Genomic DNA, 21377 nt, shown 5'->3' on the forward strand with positions numbered 1-21377 from the left:
ACGTGAAACTGTAAAAATTATAAAAGATAATAGGAAAAACTTATGCAACCTTGAGTTGGTGATGAATTTTTAGATACAACACAAAAGCATGATTTATGAAAGAAAAACTGGTTACTTAGGCTTAATTGAAAAAATTCTGCTCTGTGAAGGACATTAAGAAACTGAAAAGATAAGCCACCTATCTGACAAAGGTCTTGTATCCAGAACATACAAAGAGCTCTTAAAACTCAAGAAAACAAACAACTCAATTAAAAAAGAATTTGGCATTCCAAGAGCTAAACAGGCATTTCATAAAAGGACAGGAAAAGATACATCATAGGTCATTAAGGAATTGCTAATTAAAATATTAAGACATCACTAAACATCTATTAAAATGGCAAAAATAAAAACAGAAAACAAAAACCTTGACAATACCAAGTGCTGATGAGCATATAGAACAATCGGACCTCTTCATGCATTGCTGATGGGAATGCAAAATGGTACAGTCACTTCAGGAGACAGTTGGCCTGTTGCTCACAAAGCTAAACATAGCCTTACCATGCAATCCAGAAATCATGCTCCTCAGTGTATTCACCCAAATGAATAGAAAACATATCTACACAAAAACCTGCACATGAGTGTATATCTCAGCTTTATTCATAATTTCAGAAAACTGGAAGCATCTATGAAATCTCAAGGTGAATGGATAAACAAACTGATGATCTGTACAATGGAATATTATTCAGTAATGAAAATAAATCGAGCCATAAAAAAAGACATGGCTGAACCTTGAATTTATATTGCTTAATGAAAAAAGCCAGTCTCGAAACTACATGCTGTGCATTCCAGCTATATGACATTCTGGAAAACATAAAACTATAGGGACAGTGAGTAAAAACATGAGTGGTTGCCAGGGCTTTGGAAGGAGGGAGGAAGGATGACTAGTTGGAACATGGGATTTTTAGGCAGTGAAACTATTCTGTACATTATGTACTGGTGGTGGTTGTTATACAGTTCTCAAAATCTAAGAATGTACAATGCAGATCAAACACCATATTTGTGCAAGATGTTAATAACAGGAACCCGAGCAAGGGGGAAATCAGGTATATAAGCACTCTACTGCTTACGTTTCTGTAAACCTAAAACTGCACCAAAGATAAAAATGTACTAATTAAACACACACTCACAGAGCACATACCGGCATTAAAACAAAGACCAGAAATGGGAAAGATTCTCCAGGATTTGATTTTTCCTCAGGCGTGCCTTTGCTTTTAGCAGGTGCAGTATGTATAGTCTGTTGCCTCTGGCCAGCTCCTGTGAAACAGTGGGTCAGGCTTTCTCTTTTCATGGAGGTGCTGAGCCTTCCCATTCACACAGGTCAGGTAGGGACTCAGAACCCCAGTCAGAAGGGAACGTAGGTTCAAGAATCTGATTCATGTTTCAAGGTCACATGTGCAATCATGTGCCCTCGGAAAACAGTAGTCATACTGAGAAAGCCAGTGAGAGAAGAGGGACCAGGTCCTCTGACCTTGTACCTACCAGTTCCCAACTACTCCCACCAAAGGTGGACTGGAAAAATAACAATTTATTTTAATTTACATTAATTTGCATAAAGAAGCTCTAGAAAAATAAGAAACTAATACATGTGATGGGAACTGGACAGATGGTAAGCAGAACGGGAATGAGAATCTTCATGATATAAATTCTTATGTTATTTTCATTTTTGAACCATATGAACATATTACCTATTCAGATTTTAAATAATAAAAATGAATATTTATTATCACCTGCTATGTAAGCAGGAAAAAGACAACTTTTGTCAAACCAACTTAACAGGTAGATTTTCAAGTAATGAAGATTTCAGGCAGAGTAAAGGTAAATATTTTCGTGAGGGGTAAGTAGATCCTGAGTAGTTTTTCTATTTTTGTACCTTCTTCCTGACTCTATCTTAGAGTCCACAGTTTCCTAGAAGCTTCAAGGTTTGTGTTAAACAGGTGCTTACCATTGTGGTGGTGAGGGTGAAGGGAGCATGAGGTAAATTATGGGCAGGGGAGGGGTCTTTTTTATTAGTAAATCATTTATAATTTGGGGACAATCTGGATGCTTTAACTTTGAAGACGTGTCTTTTTGATATTTGATATGGAATTCTTTCCTTTTCACTGTTGTCCTACAGTAAATTTGCTGCAACAGTGCTTCTCTCTTGTGAGCCAAGAAACTGTAAATTGGTCCATGTGGAATGGCTAGCCATCTGCAAACTCGGGACACCTGGTTGTGTTGTTCCCTTAGCATCGTTTTCCTTTAATTATATGTTATTGATTATGCTATTACAGTTCCAATTTTTCCCCCTTTGCCCTCAACCACCAGCACCCCCCACTCCCTCAGGCCATCCCCACACCATGTTCATGTCCATGCCTCACGCATGTAAGTTCTTTGTCTACTCTATTTCCTACACTGTACTTTACATCCCCATGGCTATTCTGTAACCACCTATTTGTACTTCTTAATACTCTCGCCTGTTCACCCATACCTCCGACCCCCCTCCCATCTGGCAACCATCAAAACCCTCTTCGTATCCATGATTCTGTCTCTGTTCTTGTTTGCTTAATTTGTTTTTTAGATTTAATTGTTGATAAGTGTGTATTTATTGCCATTTTATTGTTCCTAGTTTTGATCTTCTTTTTATTTTAAAACATTTTATTTACTTTTTAGAGAGGACGGAAGGAATGAAAAGAAACATCAATATGTATGTGTGTGTGTGAGAGAGAGACAGAGAGACAGAGACAGAGATGCATTGATCAGTTGCCTCTCGCTTGCCCCAACTGGGAAACCTGGCCTGCAACCCAGGCACGTGCCCTGACTGGGAATCAGACCGGTGACCTTTTGGTTCATAGGCCAGTGCTTAATCCACTGAGCCATACCAGCCAGGGCCAATTGTCTTTTGCTTGAATAAGTCCTTTTAACATTTCATGTAAGAAAGGTTTGCTGATGATGAACTTCTTTAGTTTTTTCTTGTCTGGGAAGCTCTTTATCTGCCCTTCCATTCTAAGTGACAGCTTTGCTGAGTAGAGCAACCTTGACTGTTAAGTCCCTGCTTTTCATGATTTTGAATATTTCTTGCCAATCCCTTATAGCCTGCAAAGTTTCTTTTGGGAAATCAGCTGATGGTCTTATGGGAACTCCTTTGTAGGTACCTAACTGCTTTTCTCTTGCTGCTTTTAAGATTCTCTCTCTATCTTTAACCTTTGGCATTTTTTTAAATGATGTGTCTTGCCCTGGCTGGTGTAGCTCAGTGGGTTGAGCAGGGACCTGTGAAGCAAAGGGTCACTGGTTTGATTCCTAGTCGGGGCATATGCCTGGGTTGCAGGCCAGGTCCCCAGTGGGGGACACATGAGAGGCAACCACACACTAATGTTTGTCTCCCTCTCTTTGTCTCTCCCTTCCCTTCTCTCTAAAAATAAATAAAACCTTTAAAAAAAATGATGTGTCTTGGAGTAGGTCTCTTTGCATCCACCTTGTTTGGGACTCTACTTTCTGGACTTTCGTGTCTATTTCCTTCACCAAATTAGAGAATTTTTTTCATTATTTTTTCAAATAGATTTCCAATTTCTTGCTCTTTCTGTCCTCCTCCTGGCACCTCTATGATGCTGGAACTCTTGACGTCGTCCCAGAGCCTGCTTACACTGTCCTCATTTTTTGGATTCTTTCTTCTCATCCTTTCATCTCATTCTGACTGGTTGTTTTTGTTTCCTTATGTTAAAAATCATTGATTTGATTCTTGGCTTCATACACTCTACTGTTGTTTCCCAGTATATTGTTCTTTCTTTCAATTAGTGTACCTTCATTTCTGACTGGATGATTTTTATGCTGTTGAGGTCCTCACTAAGTTCCTTGAGCATCCTTATAACCAGTGTTTTGAACTCTGCATCTGATAGATTGCTTATCTCCATTTTGTTTAGCTCTTTTTCTGGAGTTTTGAGTTGTTCTTTCATTTGGGCCATGTTTCTGTCTCCTTTTGGCAGCCTCCCTGTGTCTGTTTCTATGTATTAGGTAGAGTTGCTTCAGTTGTGCATGTCTTGGTGATGTGGCCTAATGCAGTAGGTTCCCTGTAGGGTCCAGTGGCAGAGCCTTTCTTTCTTTCTTTTTTTTTAAGAATTTATTTATTTATTTTTAGAGGGGAAGAGAAGGAGAGAGGGAGAGAAACATCAGTGTATGGTTGCCTTTTATGCATGCATCCCTGCTGGGAACTGGCCTGCAGGGAACTGGCATGCAACCCAGGCATGTGCCCTGACTGGGAATTTAACCGCGATCCTCTGGTTCACAGGCCCGTGCTCAATCCACTGAGCTACACCAGCCAGGGCAAAGCCTTTCTTATCACCCAAGTTGGGTACTTGAGGTGCACCTTTCATGTGGGCTGACAACACCCTCCTCTTATAGTTGAACCTTGGTTGCTGTTGGCAGGTCAGTGGGAGGGGTTTGCCCAGGCCAGTCAGCTGCAAGGATTAACCGTGACCGCTTGCCACCAACCTCCACCCTCTGTGGAGGGTCAACTGTGAAGGGGCAGAGTAGGGTGGTGGTGGTCCAACGTGATCTGTAGCTGTCCAGTGGGTTCATGGGCTCTGGGGTTTCCTGGGTGGTGCAGGCCAAGGTCAGCCCCATCATGTGTTCTGCCCAGGGCACCCTGCCTGAGCTACAAAGCAATCTTAGCGGGTTTGCTACTTGTGCTGAGCTTGGAGATTCCCAGGTGAGGCCAAGCTGTATATCTAGGCTGGCTGCTGCTTGCTGGGTCTCAGGCCACTTAGGAAGAGGTACACGACTGGGAGTTCACTAAAGCCAGCTGTTGCTCGTTTGGTAGGATTTAGGAAGTTGTGAAGCATGAGCCAAGATCAGCCATTCATATGGAAAAATTACTGTTAACAGCTTGGGTGAGCAGGTAGGTTGTGTGGGACAGACTGTCAGGGGATCTTCAGGGTGGGGCAAACAATATTAGCCAGATTGATAAAGTCTCAGAAGCTGCTCTGTGGTTCTTTTGGGGGAGAGTTCAGAACAGGTACAGCGGCCTGCTCCCCAGCTCTCACCTTGACATCAGGCACTTCAGTTCCTCCCTGTGTGCCACTGGGACTTTCAAACTGCTACCCCAGTGCTGGAGCTCAAAGGGAGTGAGTCTGAGTAGGTGAGACCATGTAAGGGTTCTTTAAGGGGAACTGCCTAGGACTCCAGTTTTTTCCACTGATTGAATCCCTGCTGGTTTTTGCAGCCAGAAGTGGTGGGGACTTATCTTCCCGGCACTGGAATCCTGGGCTGGGGGACTGGAGTGGGGCTGGGACTCCTCACTCCTGAGATAATCCCTCCTGAATTTGTATCCACCACATATGGATGTTGGACTAGCCCATTCCACATCTCCATCCCTACCAGTCTGGGTGGATGTGATTTCTTTAATTCTGTAGTTGTCAGATTTTCTTTCAACTCAGTTTCTGACAGTTCTGAGTGATGGTTGTTCTGTAGTTTTGTTGTAATTCAGTGTGATTGTGCAAGGAGGTGAGCTGTGTTTTCCTATGCAGCCATCTTAACCAGTAGTGAGCACTGTTTTTAAATCTTTGTCCTGTCACAGTTCACCTGATACATCCCGCATACACTCATCAGTAGCTGAGGTTCCTAAAACAGTGAGGATCAGAGAGAGGAGTGAGGAAACAGCAGAGTGCAGGGTTGCGGAGAGTGTCGTCCACAGGCGGTTTGTCTCCCATGTGGTATTTTAGAGGATTTTCCAACAAATTCTGATCTGTCGCCTTTATGGGAATTATTACTTTTGGAAATTCACTGGACCAAAAGTAGAAATTCTCATGGCTCCATTTGTTGAGGATTGCACATCTATCATTAGGTAGATGTTTTGGTAAGTAACTGGTGCTTGGAAATATGTTTACTCGTCTTGTTATGAGAATAATGAAGGGGGTACAAGGTAGTGTTGGAAATACCTGCCTTCTAAGGACCTGTGTCCTGAAAGATGAAAGGGACAAGAGACAGACAAAAGGAGAACATGAAAATGTCAGCAAGCAGAGGGCACTGTGATAAACTTAAGAGTATTAAGCATTGTAGGATTGGGGTACACACTAGATTAATTTCAACAAGTACATCCTGTATAGCCTGAATTAACCTGGAAGAAAACACATACACAATTGGGGACCTGGGGCCTCTCACCTTTTTCTTTCCCTCATTAGAGTCTGTATGTTATCATTGTTCGTTACTTATATGGGGTAAAGGACCTTTTTATTCTCACTAAAGCCATTGAACTGAAGACATACTCTTAACTTTCCCTCTGTTTCATTGTGTTTTGTGTTAGGAATGATCTCTGGAGTCATGGTAGATAATTTTTAGTCAGTAAAAGGAGACCTTTTTGAAGTGGTCTGCTCTGTAGACTTGAGTGCAAATTCCGGGACGTGGGACTTCATTCTCTGTGTATTTTGAAGTTATCTGTAGTGGAGTTCCACAGATCTTGGTGGTGATGGACGAGGCAGAAAGGCAGTGCTCAGATTAAGTGGCCTCAACATTTCTTTAAAACCTGATTTAAGAGCAAAGGATTTACATCTGGCTGAAAATACGTAGTATATTTTCTAAGTGTGAGCAGTATATCAATACTAAAGTTTACTTCTTTAAGGCCATGAATTCTAAATACTCTTTCAAATGCTAAAAGTGATTGCCACATTTATCTCCTAGTATGTAACTAGGTGCCTGAGGCACATTTAAATTTGAGAACTCACATGAATTAACATTACTATATATTGTTAATGTTGTTTGGAAATTCAGCACAAGTTTGTTTCTTCTAGATTAATAACTACCACTTCGGGTGATAACAAGGGATTTATCAAAATACATAGCACTGAAGTTTTTTCTTTGGTATCTAAGTTCAGACTGGGGAGGTTTTGATGAGTACATTTTCTTTTTAGTTGGTAAATTTTATTTGATGTTCACAGTAATGTGTAAATTAGATTATTTTCACTCATTTACTAACTTTGTTCTGAGTTTAGAGATGTTAATAAGTTTCTTGTGAATTGGCACATCATAAGTGCATGAAGAGCTTAATCACATTGGGTTTATATTACCTGTATTCCTTTAAGGATCAGCCTTGAAACAATGATATTAATTAGGCTCATGCTAATCTAGAAGTAATTCGGATGTGGTACATTAGCAAAAAATTAAATGTTCTGAAATAGCAGTAGAAATGCTAGGCCGAAAGTCGGGATACCTGGGTTCCATCTGCCAGTGACAACCCTTAATTTTGAATGGGTCCCCTTCCTTCTTGGATGTCATTTTTCTACTCTGCATGATGAAGGTTTAGACTGCATAGTTTCAACCATTTCAGAACAAACCTTAGACTCTCTAATTCTAAAATTGTTTCTAATGGCTAAAACCAAGCAGAAGTAATGAGCTTGTTTTTATTCCTTGAGTTCTGTTTTTTCCACAGATTTGTTAAAGAAATTCTATATCCATGAAAGCTCAAAGGAAGTTTTTGATTTATTTCATGGTATAATTTCTATGCTAAGATGCAGTGCTTACTTGCTTTCAAAAGAAATAAAAGTATTTTTCCTGTTTCTAAGTTCATTGTTAAAGAATTAGGGAAAATGTATAAAAAGAGAGTAAAATCATGCCCAAATTTTCTGTGTATTATATATACAAATACACACACACAAATATAATGTAATACACATATATACAAATCATATTATTATATAATTTTGTGTTTTTTCACTTAAGATTAAAAAGTGAATGTTTTCTAATTATTACCTATGTTTTAATAGTATCATCCTAAAACATTGTGTGGCTATTATGTGAAGCCTCTCTTTACCTCTTCATTTTCACCTTAAAATGAAGGTGAATTTTTTTTACTTTATTAGTTTTCAAAGCTGTGTTTTTGAACCCTACCATCCCCCAAAGGTGAATGCGACATTTTAAAAACATTTTTATCTGAACTCCCTACCACTGCCCCACCCCACCCTGGCCGTCATTCCTCTGTGTCACCCCTGCTTCTGTCCCCTCTCTGCATCTCTGCTCCACCCTCCTTCCAACCTTGGGCTAGTTCCTCACCTGTGTTTCATCTGCTTGCTCTGTACCAGCTCTTCTCTCTCAGTTCATAAACACGTGATAGCCTGCCAGTCTTAAACAAACAAAACCTCTTCATGTATGTTCACTTCTCATGTTTTGAAAGAGTAGATTGTTTGTGGTCCCCACTCCCTTACCTCTCTTCTCTTAGTCTTCTGTGACCTCTTGTCTACCCTCGCAGTTCTTTCGAACACCCTCCACTAAGCACACCAGTGTCCTACTGACTGGCCTTTCCTGCAGCCGTCCTTGAGGCTTCGTCCTTGTGCCCTCTCTGCCTCATCTTACATGCTGTGCCGTTCTTCCTTTAGGAAATTACTTGTTTAATTTCAAAAACAGTATTTATTTTAGAAAACTTAAAAGTTAAATCACTGTTAATCATTTGATGTGTTATATTATTTTTCCTGATGATCTTTCATCCCTTCATTTCCATGAAACAGTTGTTTCCTATTCTGGGTTTTTTTTAATTATATTTTATTGATTATACTATTACAGTTATCTAGACTTTTTTTGCCTTTGCCCTGCCTCTACCCAGCACCTCCCACTCCCTTAGGCCATCCCCCTACCGTTGTTCATTTGCATGGTTCATGTGTGTAAGTTCTTTGGCAACTCTATTTCCTATACTGTACTTTACATCCCCATGGCTATTCTGTAACCACCTATTGGTATGTCTTTTTTTTTTTTAGATTTTATTTATTTATCTTTAGAGGGGAAGGGAAGGAGAGAAATATCAATGTATGGTTGCCTCTTGTGTGTCCCCTGCCAGGAACTGGCCTGCAACCCAGGCATGTGCCCTGGGAATCAAACTGCAATACTCTGGTTCGCAGGCCCACACTCAATCCACTGAGCTACACCAGCCAGGGCCTATTGGTACTTCTTAATCCACGCACCTCTTCTGCCATTCCCCCACACCACTTCCCATCTGGCAACACCAGAATGCTTCCTCTATTCATGATTCTGTGTCTGTTCCTCTTGTTTGCTTAGTTTGTTTTTCAGATTCAATTGTTGATAAATTTGTCATTTTTGCCGTTTAGATCTTCTTTTTCTTAAATAAGTCCTTCTAACATTTAATGTAAGAAAGGTTTGGTGATGATGAACTCCTTTAGTTTTTTTCTTGTCTGGGAAGCTCTTTATCTGTCGTTCATTCTAAATGATAGCTTTGCTGAGTAGAGCAACCTTGACTGTAAGGTCCCTGCTTTTCATGACTTTGAATATTTCTTGCCAATCCCTTCTAGCCTGCAAAGTTCTTTTGGGAAATCAGCTGATGGTCTAATGGGTACTCCTTTGTAGGTACCTAACTGCTTTTCTCTTGCTGCTTTTAAGATTCTCTCTGTATCTTTAACCTTTGGCATTTTTTAAATGATGTGCCTTAGAGTGGGCCTCTGTGTCCACCTTGTTTGGGACTCTCTCTGCTTCCTGGACTTTCATGTCTATTTCCTTCGCCAAATTAGGGAAGTTTTCTTTCATTATTTTGTTAAATAGATTTCCAGTTTCTTGCTCTTTCTGTCCTCCTTCTGGTACCTCTATGATGCTGGAACTCTTGACATCGTCCCAGAGCCTGCTTACACTGTCCTCATTTTTTGGATTCTTTCTTCTCATTGTTCTGACTGGTTGTTTTTGTTTCCTTATGTTAAAAATCATTGATTTGATTCTTGGCTTCATACACTCTACTGTTGTTTCCCAGTATATTGTTCTTTCTTTCAATTAGTGTACCTTCATTTCTGTATTTTTTTTTTAAGATTTTATTTATTTATCTTTAGAGGGGAAGGGAGGGAGAGAGAAGAAACACAGGGTTCCTTTTCCCACTGGCCCCTCCGCGGCTCTATGATTTTTATGCTGTTGAGGTCCTCACTAAGTTCCTTGAGCATCCTTATAACCAGTGTTTTGAACTCTGCATCTGATAGATTGCTTATCTCCATTTTGTTTAGCTCTTTTTCTGGAGTTTTGAGTTGTTCTTTCATTTGGGCCATGTTTCTTTGCTCCTTTTGGCAGCCTCCCTGTGTTTGTTTCTATGTAGTAGGTAGAGCTGCTTCAGTTGTGCATGTCTTGGTGATGTGGCCTAATGCAGTAGGTTCCCTGTAGGGTCCAGTGGCACACCCTTTCTTATCACCCAAGCTGTGTACTTGAGGTGCACCTTTCATGTGGGCTGACTACACCCTCCTCTTATAGTTGAACCTTGGTTGCTGTTGGCAGGTCAGTGGGAGGGATTTGCCCAGACCAGTGAGCTGCAAGGATTGGCTGTGACCACTTGCCACCAACCTCCACCCTCTATGGAGGATCAGCTGTGCAGGGGCAGGGTAGGGCGGTGGTGGTCCAACGTGATCTCTGGCTGTCCAGTGGGTGCACAGACTCTGGGGTTTCCTGGGTGGTGCAGGCCAAGGTCAGTCCCATCATGTGTTCTGCCCAGGTCCACCCTGCCTGAGCTACAAAGCAATCTTAGCGGGTTTGCTACTTGTGCTGAGCTTGGAGATTCCCAGGTGAGGCCAAGCTGTCTGTCCAGGCTGGCTGCTGGTAGTGCCATGCCTGGGGCTAACTGAGGACAGGTGTTCCTTGTTTGATAGGATTTAGGAAGTTGGGAAGTGGCAGCTTGAGCTGAGACCAGTCGTTCGTATAGAAAAGCAGGTTGGGTGAGCCTACAAATTGGGTGGGACGGAGTCTCTAGGAAAATCCAAGGTATGTTTAATAGGTAGCCAGACCAATGGAGTCTCAGATTTGACACCAGTTTGCCAGCTCTCTGGGGGAAGGGTTCAGGAAAGAGTTGATAGCCTCTGCTCGCCTTGATGCTAAATACCTCAATTCCTCCCTTTCGAGGTGCTTTCCTGGTGCTAGAGCTCAGAATAAGTCTGAGTAGGTGAGTCCCTGTGTGGGTTTTTTAAGAGGAACTGCTTGGGGCTTGAGAAGTTTCTTTCAGGATTCAATCCCTGCTGGTTTTTGCAGCCAGAAGTTGTGGGGACTTATATTCCTGGCACTGGAGCCCTGGGCTGGGGGGCCTGGTATGGGGCTGGGGCGCCTTGCTCCCCTTCCTGAATTTTTATTTACCACACTCGGATGTGAGAACTGCCTGTTCCAGTTCTCTGCCCCTCCTCCCAGTCTGGACGGGTGTGGTCTCTTTAATACTGTAGTTGTCAGACTTTCATTCAACCTGATTTCTGAGGGTTCTGAGTGATGGTTGTTCTATATTTTAGTTTTAATTTTGAAGTGGTTGTACAATGGGGCAAGCTATGTCTGCCTACGCTGCCATCTTGACCAGAAGTGATAAGGGCCTGTCACTTTTCTTTACATTACATAATTCTCTTCCCACTTCTCCTCAGAGTCAGTGAGTGATGTTACCTAGAGAGATTATGTTCATATGCCACTACATATATATTTATATAATTATTAATTTAAAATTATTTTTTACGTAAGTGGCAGTATACTCTTCATACTAATTTGAATCTTTTTCCACCTAACAATACATAAGAGATCATTTCACATCAGTATGTAGAGATCTATTACTTTTTTTTAAATGGCTGCATAGCATTTTTTCATTTGTATTTCCTTCTCCCCCATCACACATTTTATTTGGAAAAATTCAAAGTTATGGGAGGTTAAAAAAAAATACAAGTAGCAGTCACTTGGATACCAACCTTTCTTTTTTTTCTTTGTTTCTTCCTTTGTTTTGTTTTGTTTCTTTTCTTTTCTTTCTTTCTTTCTTTCTTTCTGCGAATTGCTTGAAAGTAAGGTTGTAGGTAGTGTGACAGGTAGGGTGGGAATTGTTGGTTTATGTATCTTCCATCTTGATTAGAGAGTTTCTTGAGTTGATAAGGACTCGTTTTCTATCCTAGGTCTAGTAACACAGTACTAGCTCATTGGGGCTTAATGAATATTTGTTGACAATCTGTAGACAATCTTCTCTTTACCAAGTAGAAATAAAGCATTTTCAAAGGTCAACTCAATCTAGCAAGCATTTGTTGAATTCCTACTGTCTACACAGTTTCATGCAAATAGTAAAGATTTATTTTCTGCCTTGAAGAAGGGTTAAGGTCTGATTGAGAAGATAAGGCTAGTACACTAGAGGCTTAAACAATGTAGAAGGTAATCTAATTATCCAATGAATGATGTCGAGAGTAACCTTAGGGAGAAATGAACTCAGTGATTTTTTTAAAGATTTTATTTATTTATTTTTTTATAGAGGAGAAGGAAAGGAGAGAAACATCAATGTGTGAGAAATACATCCGTCCATTGCCTCTCGCACACCCCCAACTGGGGACCTGGCTGGCAACCCAGGAATGTGCCCTGACTGGGAATCAAACCAGCGACCTTTTGGCTCACAGACAGGCACTCAGTCAATCCACTGAGCCACACCAGCCAGGGCAGTGAATGTTTTTTGAGTACTTTCTGTGTGCCAATTACTGTTCTGTGTGTTTTCAAATGTTATTTCATTTAATCTCTACAACTTTTATTTTTCTAAAAAGGAAATTTAAGTTAAATAGCCTAGAGATCATATAGCTACTAAGTAAAGACTTGAACCCAAATTCGACTGACTCCAGAAACATGGTCTTATGTGTTCCAAAGGCAATTAAGAGTTATAAAGTGATATTGCCAATTTAGGGGGAAAATAATAACCAACTGTAGGACAATAATTAAATTATAGTAGTGTATCCCCATAATGAAAGGTTATATAAACATTACAAATCATGTGGTCAAGGAATAATATCTTGAGAGTGTTTATATGTTTATGATGTAATGTGACTAAAAAGCAGTATATAAAAGTATTATTCTGTTTTTTTTAAATGGGCATATTTTTATAGAAAATATCAGAAAGAAATAACGTAAAATGGTTAGCAGTAATTCTCCCAGAGTTGAGGTATTATGGACTGTATGAATTTCTTCTTTGTAACAATCTGTTTTCAAAATTCTCTACAATGAAGATAAATTTTTATAATTGGCTAAAAGGTCATTGAAAAAGTAAAGGATTAAGAAAAATAATCAGGCAGAACTTGCAGGGTGAGGCAAAAGTAGGTTTACAGTTGCTCACAGGTAAAATAATACAATAATTAATAAATAACACAAGAATGGACTTTCATGTACTCACAACTATAAACCTACCTTTGCCCCACCCTGTATTTAAAGCTTAGAATTATTGAAGTGGAGGTTTGGTGGTGGCCTTCCCTGCGTCTGGGGTTGAACAGTCCCTCAACATCCCAGACGGACTGATGGCTCCTGTTTTAAGATCATCTCTCTAGGATAAGCCACGCGCTCTCTGCCTTACAGTCTGTTCTGGTGCCCAACAGCAAACGGAAAAGGAATTTTCTCCTTATATTATTTCGTGAAGACATGGTCATGAAGGACAATTTCACATCTTGTGGAAATGTTCACTGTATTAAAGGTATTTTTTCAGAAGTAAGGGGCAGATTTATGTTTCTGCCTAGGCTTTGCATTCTACTTCATGAAAACACTGAAAGAAGTAATAACTATAGACATTTAAGAGGAATCAGAAAGGAACAAAAAAACTGGGCTGTTATATGTTTCTGTTAGTTTTCTTTTAGAAGGAATGTGCATGATACATCCCTATTTTTCCTCTGAGTGGCTGTTTTTCTGGCACAGCAAGCGTGACTGATTTTTCTCATTGGGATTTAGCACACTCTAGTGGGCAGTAGCTTTACATGATTCTTTTTTTTTTTTTAATCTTGCGAAATTACTGTATCGGACAGTTCAGTGATGTGCTTCCTAAGTAGTAAAGTGTGTCAATATTTATTTGGGTTCAGTAATGACCCCAGTGAGCAAGACTAACTTTATGGGGCACTGGGGTGTTGTACATTTTTATCTGGTTTTCTCAGGAGAGAGGAGAGACCTTCATACAGAAACTTTTCCTGTTGATTGTCCACTTCTCTTAGGTAAAATGAAGTTGAGCTGTAGGCCAAAACTCGGAGGAACACTGATGGTTTTTCTCTGCCTCATGCTTCTTGGACCTTACGATGTTTTGTGGTTTCCTCTTAGGACTCTTGAGAATTTTTATACACCACTTTGTGGAAATTTTGGCCATTTGTGCATAAACATCTTCATATCCTATCCCAAAGGATTGTTTTTGAAAATGGGCTCCCACCAGAAGAACAGTAATTTTTTTATTTTGTTTTTGCAGAGTGATGGTGAGGATTTTAATTACATCATTGCATTTTTCCTTGGAACAGCAGCCTGCCTTTACCAGGTAAGTTCTATCCTAGTTTTAAGAAATACTTTCCCACTATTGTATGTTTCCAGTATCAATTCTAATAATTGCTTGTATACTTTAAATAAGTAAAAATGATGTGTAAGGGTTTTTTTGCCTTCCTTTTAGTTTGAACCTCTGCTAGCTTTGTGACCTACCTCTCCGTTCTGAGTGGACATAGATCCCAGTGAACTTAACGTTAACCCTGTTCAGTGCTGGACTTCAGTGGTCCATGCCTTTTGCCTATAGCAATAAAGATTACTGCTAAATTTTGTGGTGACTGGTTGATCATTCAGCATCCAGACTCTGACTCTGCTTACACTCCAGGATGAGGATTTTGTACTTTTAGGAAAGTCTTTGAACAGGGGACAGCAAAGGCTGGATTTTGGTAGTGATGATAGGATGGATTGTCAGAGCAGGGAGATTGGAAGCAAGGGAATGAGTTGGGAGGTGATTCCATGACTTCAGGCAAAAGGTGATGAGAGGTGATGGCAGTTAGGGGTGTGTGTGAGGGGAAGGACACCGAGAAGGGAGACTGCTGGGACTTGAAGAATAGATACAAGATGTAAGGAGGGAGGCGGTTTTGTACCCAGCGATAGGGAGATGGGTGTTCATATTTCCAAGAAGAGATGAGGCCCAGGTTTGTGGGGAGGGGTGGGATAACCATGCGTTACCCAGATCCCAAAATGTCTTCGCTAAAACATGTGAGAGCAAACAAGGCCTTTTGATAAAACCTTTACACATAACACATTTCTCTGGTTTGCATACAAAGAACATTAGATGTTCTTTTAGGTGGCATTATACAAATATAATATAATATAATATAATATAATATAATATAATATAATATAATATAATATAATATAATATAATATACAAATATATTTGTATATTTATATACAAATATAATGCCACCTAAAATTCAGTAGAAGTCTTTAGTGAAATATTTTGGATATAAATATTTGACTTTTATGTAAAGATCCATTAAAAATTTTAGTCCCAGTGATGCCACTTTTTTTTACAATCCCCTGATTTTTCTTAATCATTTATCTTTAGAAAATATTTTTGTATTAAATTGGACATGTTTAATTATAATGAATGACATTTCCTGCAGGAAATGTGAAAATCTGTATTTTGCAATGTCACAGTGCTTTAATTTTAAGAAGTATTCTTGTGTAGATTTTCTAAACCTTTATCTCTACAACCCTGCCACACAAGGACTGTTATCTCACTGTTGGAAATGAGAAATCTGAGGCAGCTTCGTTACTATCTAGAGGTCACACAGCCAGTAAGTGGCGGAGTCAGGATTTAACTGAGTCTTCTGATGTTATTTTTTTATTTTTGAAGATTTTATTTATGTATTTTTAAAAAGAGGGAAGGGAAGGAGAAAAAGAGGATGAGAAACATCAATGTGTAGTTGCCTCTCACATGCCATCTACTGGGGACCTGGCCTGCAACCCAGGCATGTGCCCTGACTGGGAATCGAACCGGAGACCCTTTGGTTCGAAGGCCGGCACTCAGCATGCTGCGCCACAGCAGCCAGGGCTTCTGATTTTAAATATTGTGTTCATTCCCCTTGCTGTCTCTAAACATAATTTCTGTATTTGTATAATTTTTATAGTGTTACAACCTAATGATTCTAAAATATTGTGAGATAAATATTAACTTTAAAATAATTTCATAATTATTTTTTAAAAATATGCTTTTGACTGTTTTACCTTAATAAAATAATTTTAAATGCTAACAGTAATAGCAAAATGTGTTGAGCTCTACTTTATGTATGCTAAGCCCTTCACATTTCTTGTACCACTTTATTCTCACAAAGTCCCACACTCATCTTGTTATCATCATTTTTCACCGAGGCCTACAGGTTCTTGTAGCCAGTCAGTGACTTGATCCCAGGTCTGTGTGACCCCAGCACCGTGCTGTTGCCTGTAGGTAGGCACACCCCTGTCACATCCCCCAGAACAGGGGAAAGTGGTTCTAAGAGTTGCCCCACGGAGGAGCAGTGTCACTTAGGTGCTCTTTTACTTGAGAAAAGTAAACATATTCATGCTTTAAAAATGAAAGTAAAAAAAAAAAAACCAGTTTTCTTCATATTGACACGCCTGAAGCTATATGTTTGCAAAATATACTGGCTTTTCACAGTAAAACTTAAGTGGTTGTGTGTTACCATATAACACACTGTACTTCCAGTTGTCGGGATGTGTTTAGTCCTCTTTAGATCGGAGCTCAGAGGCCACTGCCACGTGGGTGTTGCCTTTTTCTCTAGGCCGTAGGTCCTCGTGGAAGCACGGAGCTCAGAAAGGTAGGAGTAATCTTGCTACATATCATTTTAAGTAGGAAACCAAAGGAACTAGAAACTAGAGACTATTCCTTTCCCCTCATCATTTTATTTTGAAAACTTGCACATTTACAGAAAAATTAAAAGACTAGTATACCTAGGGTCACCTATTATAAACATTTTGCAACACTTTGTATGTGTGTGCATATATTGCGTATTTTTAACTGTTTATAAAGTAAGTTGCCAACAAATATGCATATGTGAAGTTTTCCTTTTAAACTTTTTATCACAGTTAGGATGTTGATGTTGATGCAGTCAAGATATGGAACATCGCTGTCACAAGGACCCCTCCTGTCGTCCTTTATAGTCACACCCACTTCCCTCTGCCCCTTGTTCTCTCTGGAGACCCCTACTGTGTTCTCCATTTCTATAAATTCATTTTAAGTAAATGGAACCATGCAGTATGTAACCTCTTGTGACTGGCACTTTTTTACTCAGCATAATTCTCTGGAGATTTGTCCGGGTTGGTGCATGTGTTAATGGCTTGTTCCTAGTCATTGCTGATAGAGTTGCATAGTATGTATGTATCACAGTTATTCATTCATCCATTGAAGGACATCTGAATTCTTTCCAGTTTTTGGCTATTATAAATAAAGCTGCTATAAACATTTTTTTCTTTATTAAATGTATTGGGGTGACATTGGTTAATAGTATCATATAGGTTTCAGTGTACATTTCTGTGATACAACATCTGTGTGCCCATCACCCAAAGTCAAACCATCTTTCATCTGCTATCAACACTCATGTACATACATTTTTTTGTGTGAACATAAGTCTTCATTTCTCTGAGATAAACACAGCAGTTGCTGGTCAGATGGTGGTTGCACACTTAGTTCTATCGGGAGACAGACAGACTCTTTTCCAGGGTGGCATACCATTTTCCATTCCCACCAGCATGTGCGAGTGATCCAGTTTCTCCCCATCCTCTTCAGAATTCGGTGTTTTCACTGTTTTTTATTGTGGCCATTATGATAGGTATGTGGGGATACCTCATCGTTGTTTTCATTTGCACTTAATCTAATGACTAATGAGGTCCAACAGCATTTGTGTGCTTATTTTGTCATCTGAGTATTCTCGTGGTGAAACGTCTGTTTGTGTTGTTTGCCTATTTTCTAGTTGGATTGTTTGTTTTTACTGTCACGTCTGAGAATTCTTTATGCATTCTAGACATTTGCCATTTGCCAGATATGTGGTTTGCAGATAACTTCTCCTAGTCTGTAGCTTATCTTTTCATCCTCTTAACTGAATCTTTTGCAGAGCAGAAGTTTTAATTTTGATAGAATTCATTATGTTAGTTTTCCATATATGGATCATGTTGTCTTGTCAGTTCTAAAAAAACTCTGCCTGCCTCCAGATCCTGAAGATTATCTCCTGTGTTTTTTTCCCCTAAAAGTATTATAGTTTTATATTTTACATTTAAGTTCATGATCCATTTTGAATGAAGGTTTGTATCAGATGTGAGACTTGGGTGGGACTGAGTTTGGGGTGGTTTTCTTTTTGCCTGTAGGTAGATGGCCACTTGCTCTAGCACCATTTGTTGAAAAGGCTGTTTGTTCTCCACTGAATTGCTTTTGCATGTTTGTCAAACATCAGTTGGGCGTATTTGTGTGAGTCTGTTTGGGGGCTCAGCATTCTGTCCTGTGAATCTATGTGTCTGTCTCTCTGCCGGTCTCACGTGGTGTACTTATTGTTGCTATATACTATGTATTGAATTCCATTTTCTTAATAGTGATAGAGCTACTCAAATTGTGTGTTTCATAATGGGTGAATTGTGGTATGTATGTGTTTTATGAGGTAGTGGTCCATTTCATCTGTTATCACATTTGTGTGCAGAGTTGGTCAGAGTCCCCTTTTTGTCCTTTTGGTGCTGTAGGATCTGTACTGATAGATGCTCTGTCTCATTCCACATATTGGTAGTTTGTATCTTCTCTTTTTGTCAGTCTTACTTGTTCATTTTATTAATCTTTTCCAAGAACCTATTTTTTGTTTTATAGTTTTTATCCTGTTCTCAATTTTAGTGATTTCTGCTCTTTATTATTTCCTTTCTCTTACTTGCTTTGGGTTTATTTGGCTTTTCTTTTTCTAGGTCCTGAGATGGGAACTTAGATGACTGGAGAATTCCCTCTTTTGTAATATATACATTTAGTGTTCTAAGTCTCCCTCTTAGCACTTCATAAGCTGTGTCCCATAAATTTGGATATGTTGTATATTCATTTTCATTTAATTCAATTTATTTTTTCAAAAATTGTATTTATTTATTTTTAGAGAGATGGGAAGGGAGGGAGAAAGTGAGGGAGAGAAACATCGGTGTGGGAAACATTGATTGGTCGCCTCTCACACGCCCTCAACTAGTGATCTGGCCCACAACCCAGGCCTGTGTCCTGACTGGGAACTGAACTGGTGACCTTTTGGTTTGCAGGTCTGTGCCCAACCCACTGAGCCACACCAGTCAGGGCTCAGTTATTTTTTTATTAATTTTTCTCTTAGCTCTTTTTTGACCTATGGATTATTTAGAGTCGTGTTGTTTAGTTTCCAAATGTTTTGAGATTTTCCAGTTTTCTTTCCATTGTTGATTTCTACTTTGATTCTGTTGTGGTTAGAAAAACACTCTCTGTGATTTCAGTTCTTTTAAATTCGTTGAGGTTTGTTCTATGGCCCAGAGTACAGTCTATTTTGGTGTGTGTTCCAGGGACACTTGAACAGAACATGTATTCTACCGCAGTTGAGTGAATGTTCTGTAAATGTCAATTAGATCCTGGTGGTTGATGATGAGGTTTTTTTTCCCTGTAGCCTTGCTGATTTTCTGTCCAGTTGTTCTATCAATTGTCAAAAGAGGAGTATTGAGGTTTTCAGCTACAATTGTGTTTCTCACTTCAGCTCTATCAGCTTTTGTTTAAGGTATTTGACGGCTCTGTTGTCTGGCTCATACACATTTAGGGTTGCTGTGCCTTCTGGGGGGACTGATCCCCTTATTAGTATGTAATATCCTTCTGTGTCCCTGCTTATTTTCTTTCCTAGAAATATTTTTATATTTACCCGATATTAACATAGCCACTCTTGCTTTATTTTTATTAATGTTTGCATGCAATGTCCTTTTCCATCCTTTTACTTTCAGCTTGCCTACATCATTTGAAGTGAGTTTCTGCTAAATAGCATAGAGTTGATTTATTTTTTATTTTTATTTTTTATAAATTATATATTTTATTATTTTTTAAAGATTTTATTTATTTATTTATCTTTAGAGCGGAAGAGAAGGAAAGAGGGAAAGAAACATCAATGTACGGTTGCCTTTCGTGGGTCCCCTGCTGGAAACTGGCCTGCAGGGAACCAGCCTGCAACCCTGGCATGTGCCCTGACTGGGAATCGAACCGCGACTGTCTGGTTCGCAGGCCTGCGCTCAATCCACTGAGCTATACCAGCCAGGGCTGATTTATGTTTTTTAATCCACTCTGTCAATCTCTATCTTCTCTTGGCTGTATTTAAGCCATTACAATTAATGTAATCACTGATATGTTAGGGTTTAAATCTGTCATCTTAGTTTTTGTTTTCTGTTTTTAATGTTTATATTTTATTCCTCCCAACTTCCTGTGGACTACTTGAATTTCTTTTTTTAGAACTTCATTTTGATTTATCTATAGTGTTTTTGAGTGTACCTCTCTGTACAACTTTTTAAATGGTTGCTCGAGTATTGTATTATACACAGTTATCCCAGTTTTCTGGTCTTGTCATTTCACTTGTTCAAGCCAGACATAGAAACTGTGCCTCCTTTTACGTCCCTTTGCCATCCTCTATAATTATCTTACATATTTCCTCTACATATACTAAGAAACACACCAGATGGTACAATATTATAATTTTTACTTCAACCATCAAAGATAACTTAGGAAACTCAAGAGGAAAAGGAGAATCTTACATTTACCTGTATCTTCGTTTACTGTGTTTTTTTCTTTCCCAGTATTCTGAGGTTTTGGGTTTTTTTTTATTGCTTCCTTTCTGTTTAGAGAACTTCCTTTAGCTATTCTTTTAAGGTACATATGTAGGCAACAAATTCTCTTGGTCTTCTTTCACCAGAGAATGTCTTTATGTCCCATCCCACAAGATACTAATTACGAAAAGAAAGAAAGTAACTTGACAGTGGAGAAGCCTATCAGATGCCACCTTACCAAAGATCAAAGTTAACATCACCCATAATAAGATGTATTACTCACCATCATAGTGGCATTCTTTTTTTTTTTTTTTTTAATCCTCACCAGGAGATATTTTGTCATTGCTTTTTAGAGAGAGAGGGAGGGAGGGAGAGAAACACCAATTGGAGAGAAAAGCATTGATTGGTTGCCTCCCATATGTGCCTGAACTGGGGACCAAATGAACCCACAACCTAGGCATATGCCCTGACCAGGACAGGGCTCCAACAAGCTGAGCCGCACTGGCCAGGGCTAGTGGTATTCTTGCATGTCACTTCACTCTTGAGAAAATACCAGACAAATTGAAATTAAGGGATATTCTACAAAGTAGCTGACCGATACTGTTCAAGAATGTTCAGGTCATAAAAAGCAGAGACTGAAGAAGGTATTACAGATTTGAGGACACATGACAACTAAATGCAATATGGAATTTTGGATTGGATTCTGGACCAGAAAACAGGCCTTAGTTGGGACTATTGGCAGAATTTGAATGAAGTCTGTAGATTAGTGAATAGTATTATATCAGTGTTCATGTTCTGGTTGGATGATTATACTGTGGTTATGTAAAAAGATGACATCAGGAGGAAGAGGGTGA

General features: G+C 39.3%; 1 protein-coding gene across 1 annotated transcript in view; it reads left to right on the top strand.

Annotated features, from left to right (window-relative positions):
* SEC22A (SEC22 homolog A, vesicle trafficking protein) overlaps nucleotides 1-21377 on the top strand; it is a 71454-nt gene that overhangs the window by 44434 nt on the left and 5643 nt on the right. Inside the window, exon 6 of the mRNA XM_037132318.2 lies at nucleotides 14189-14254. Within this exon, the coding sequence (XP_036988213.2) occupies nucleotides 14189-14254 (66 nt within the window). The remainder of the gene's footprint in view (nucleotides 1-14188; nucleotides 14255-21377) is intronic.

Source organism: Artibeus jamaicensis, unplaced genomic scaffold, assembly GCF_021234435.1.
Source record: "Artibeus jamaicensis isolate MK-2021 breed Jamaican fruit bat unplaced genomic scaffold, CSHL_Jam_final contig_3126, whole genome shotgun sequence".
Taxonomy (NCBI): Eukaryota; Metazoa; Chordata; class Mammalia; order Chiroptera; family Phyllostomidae; genus Artibeus; species Artibeus jamaicensis.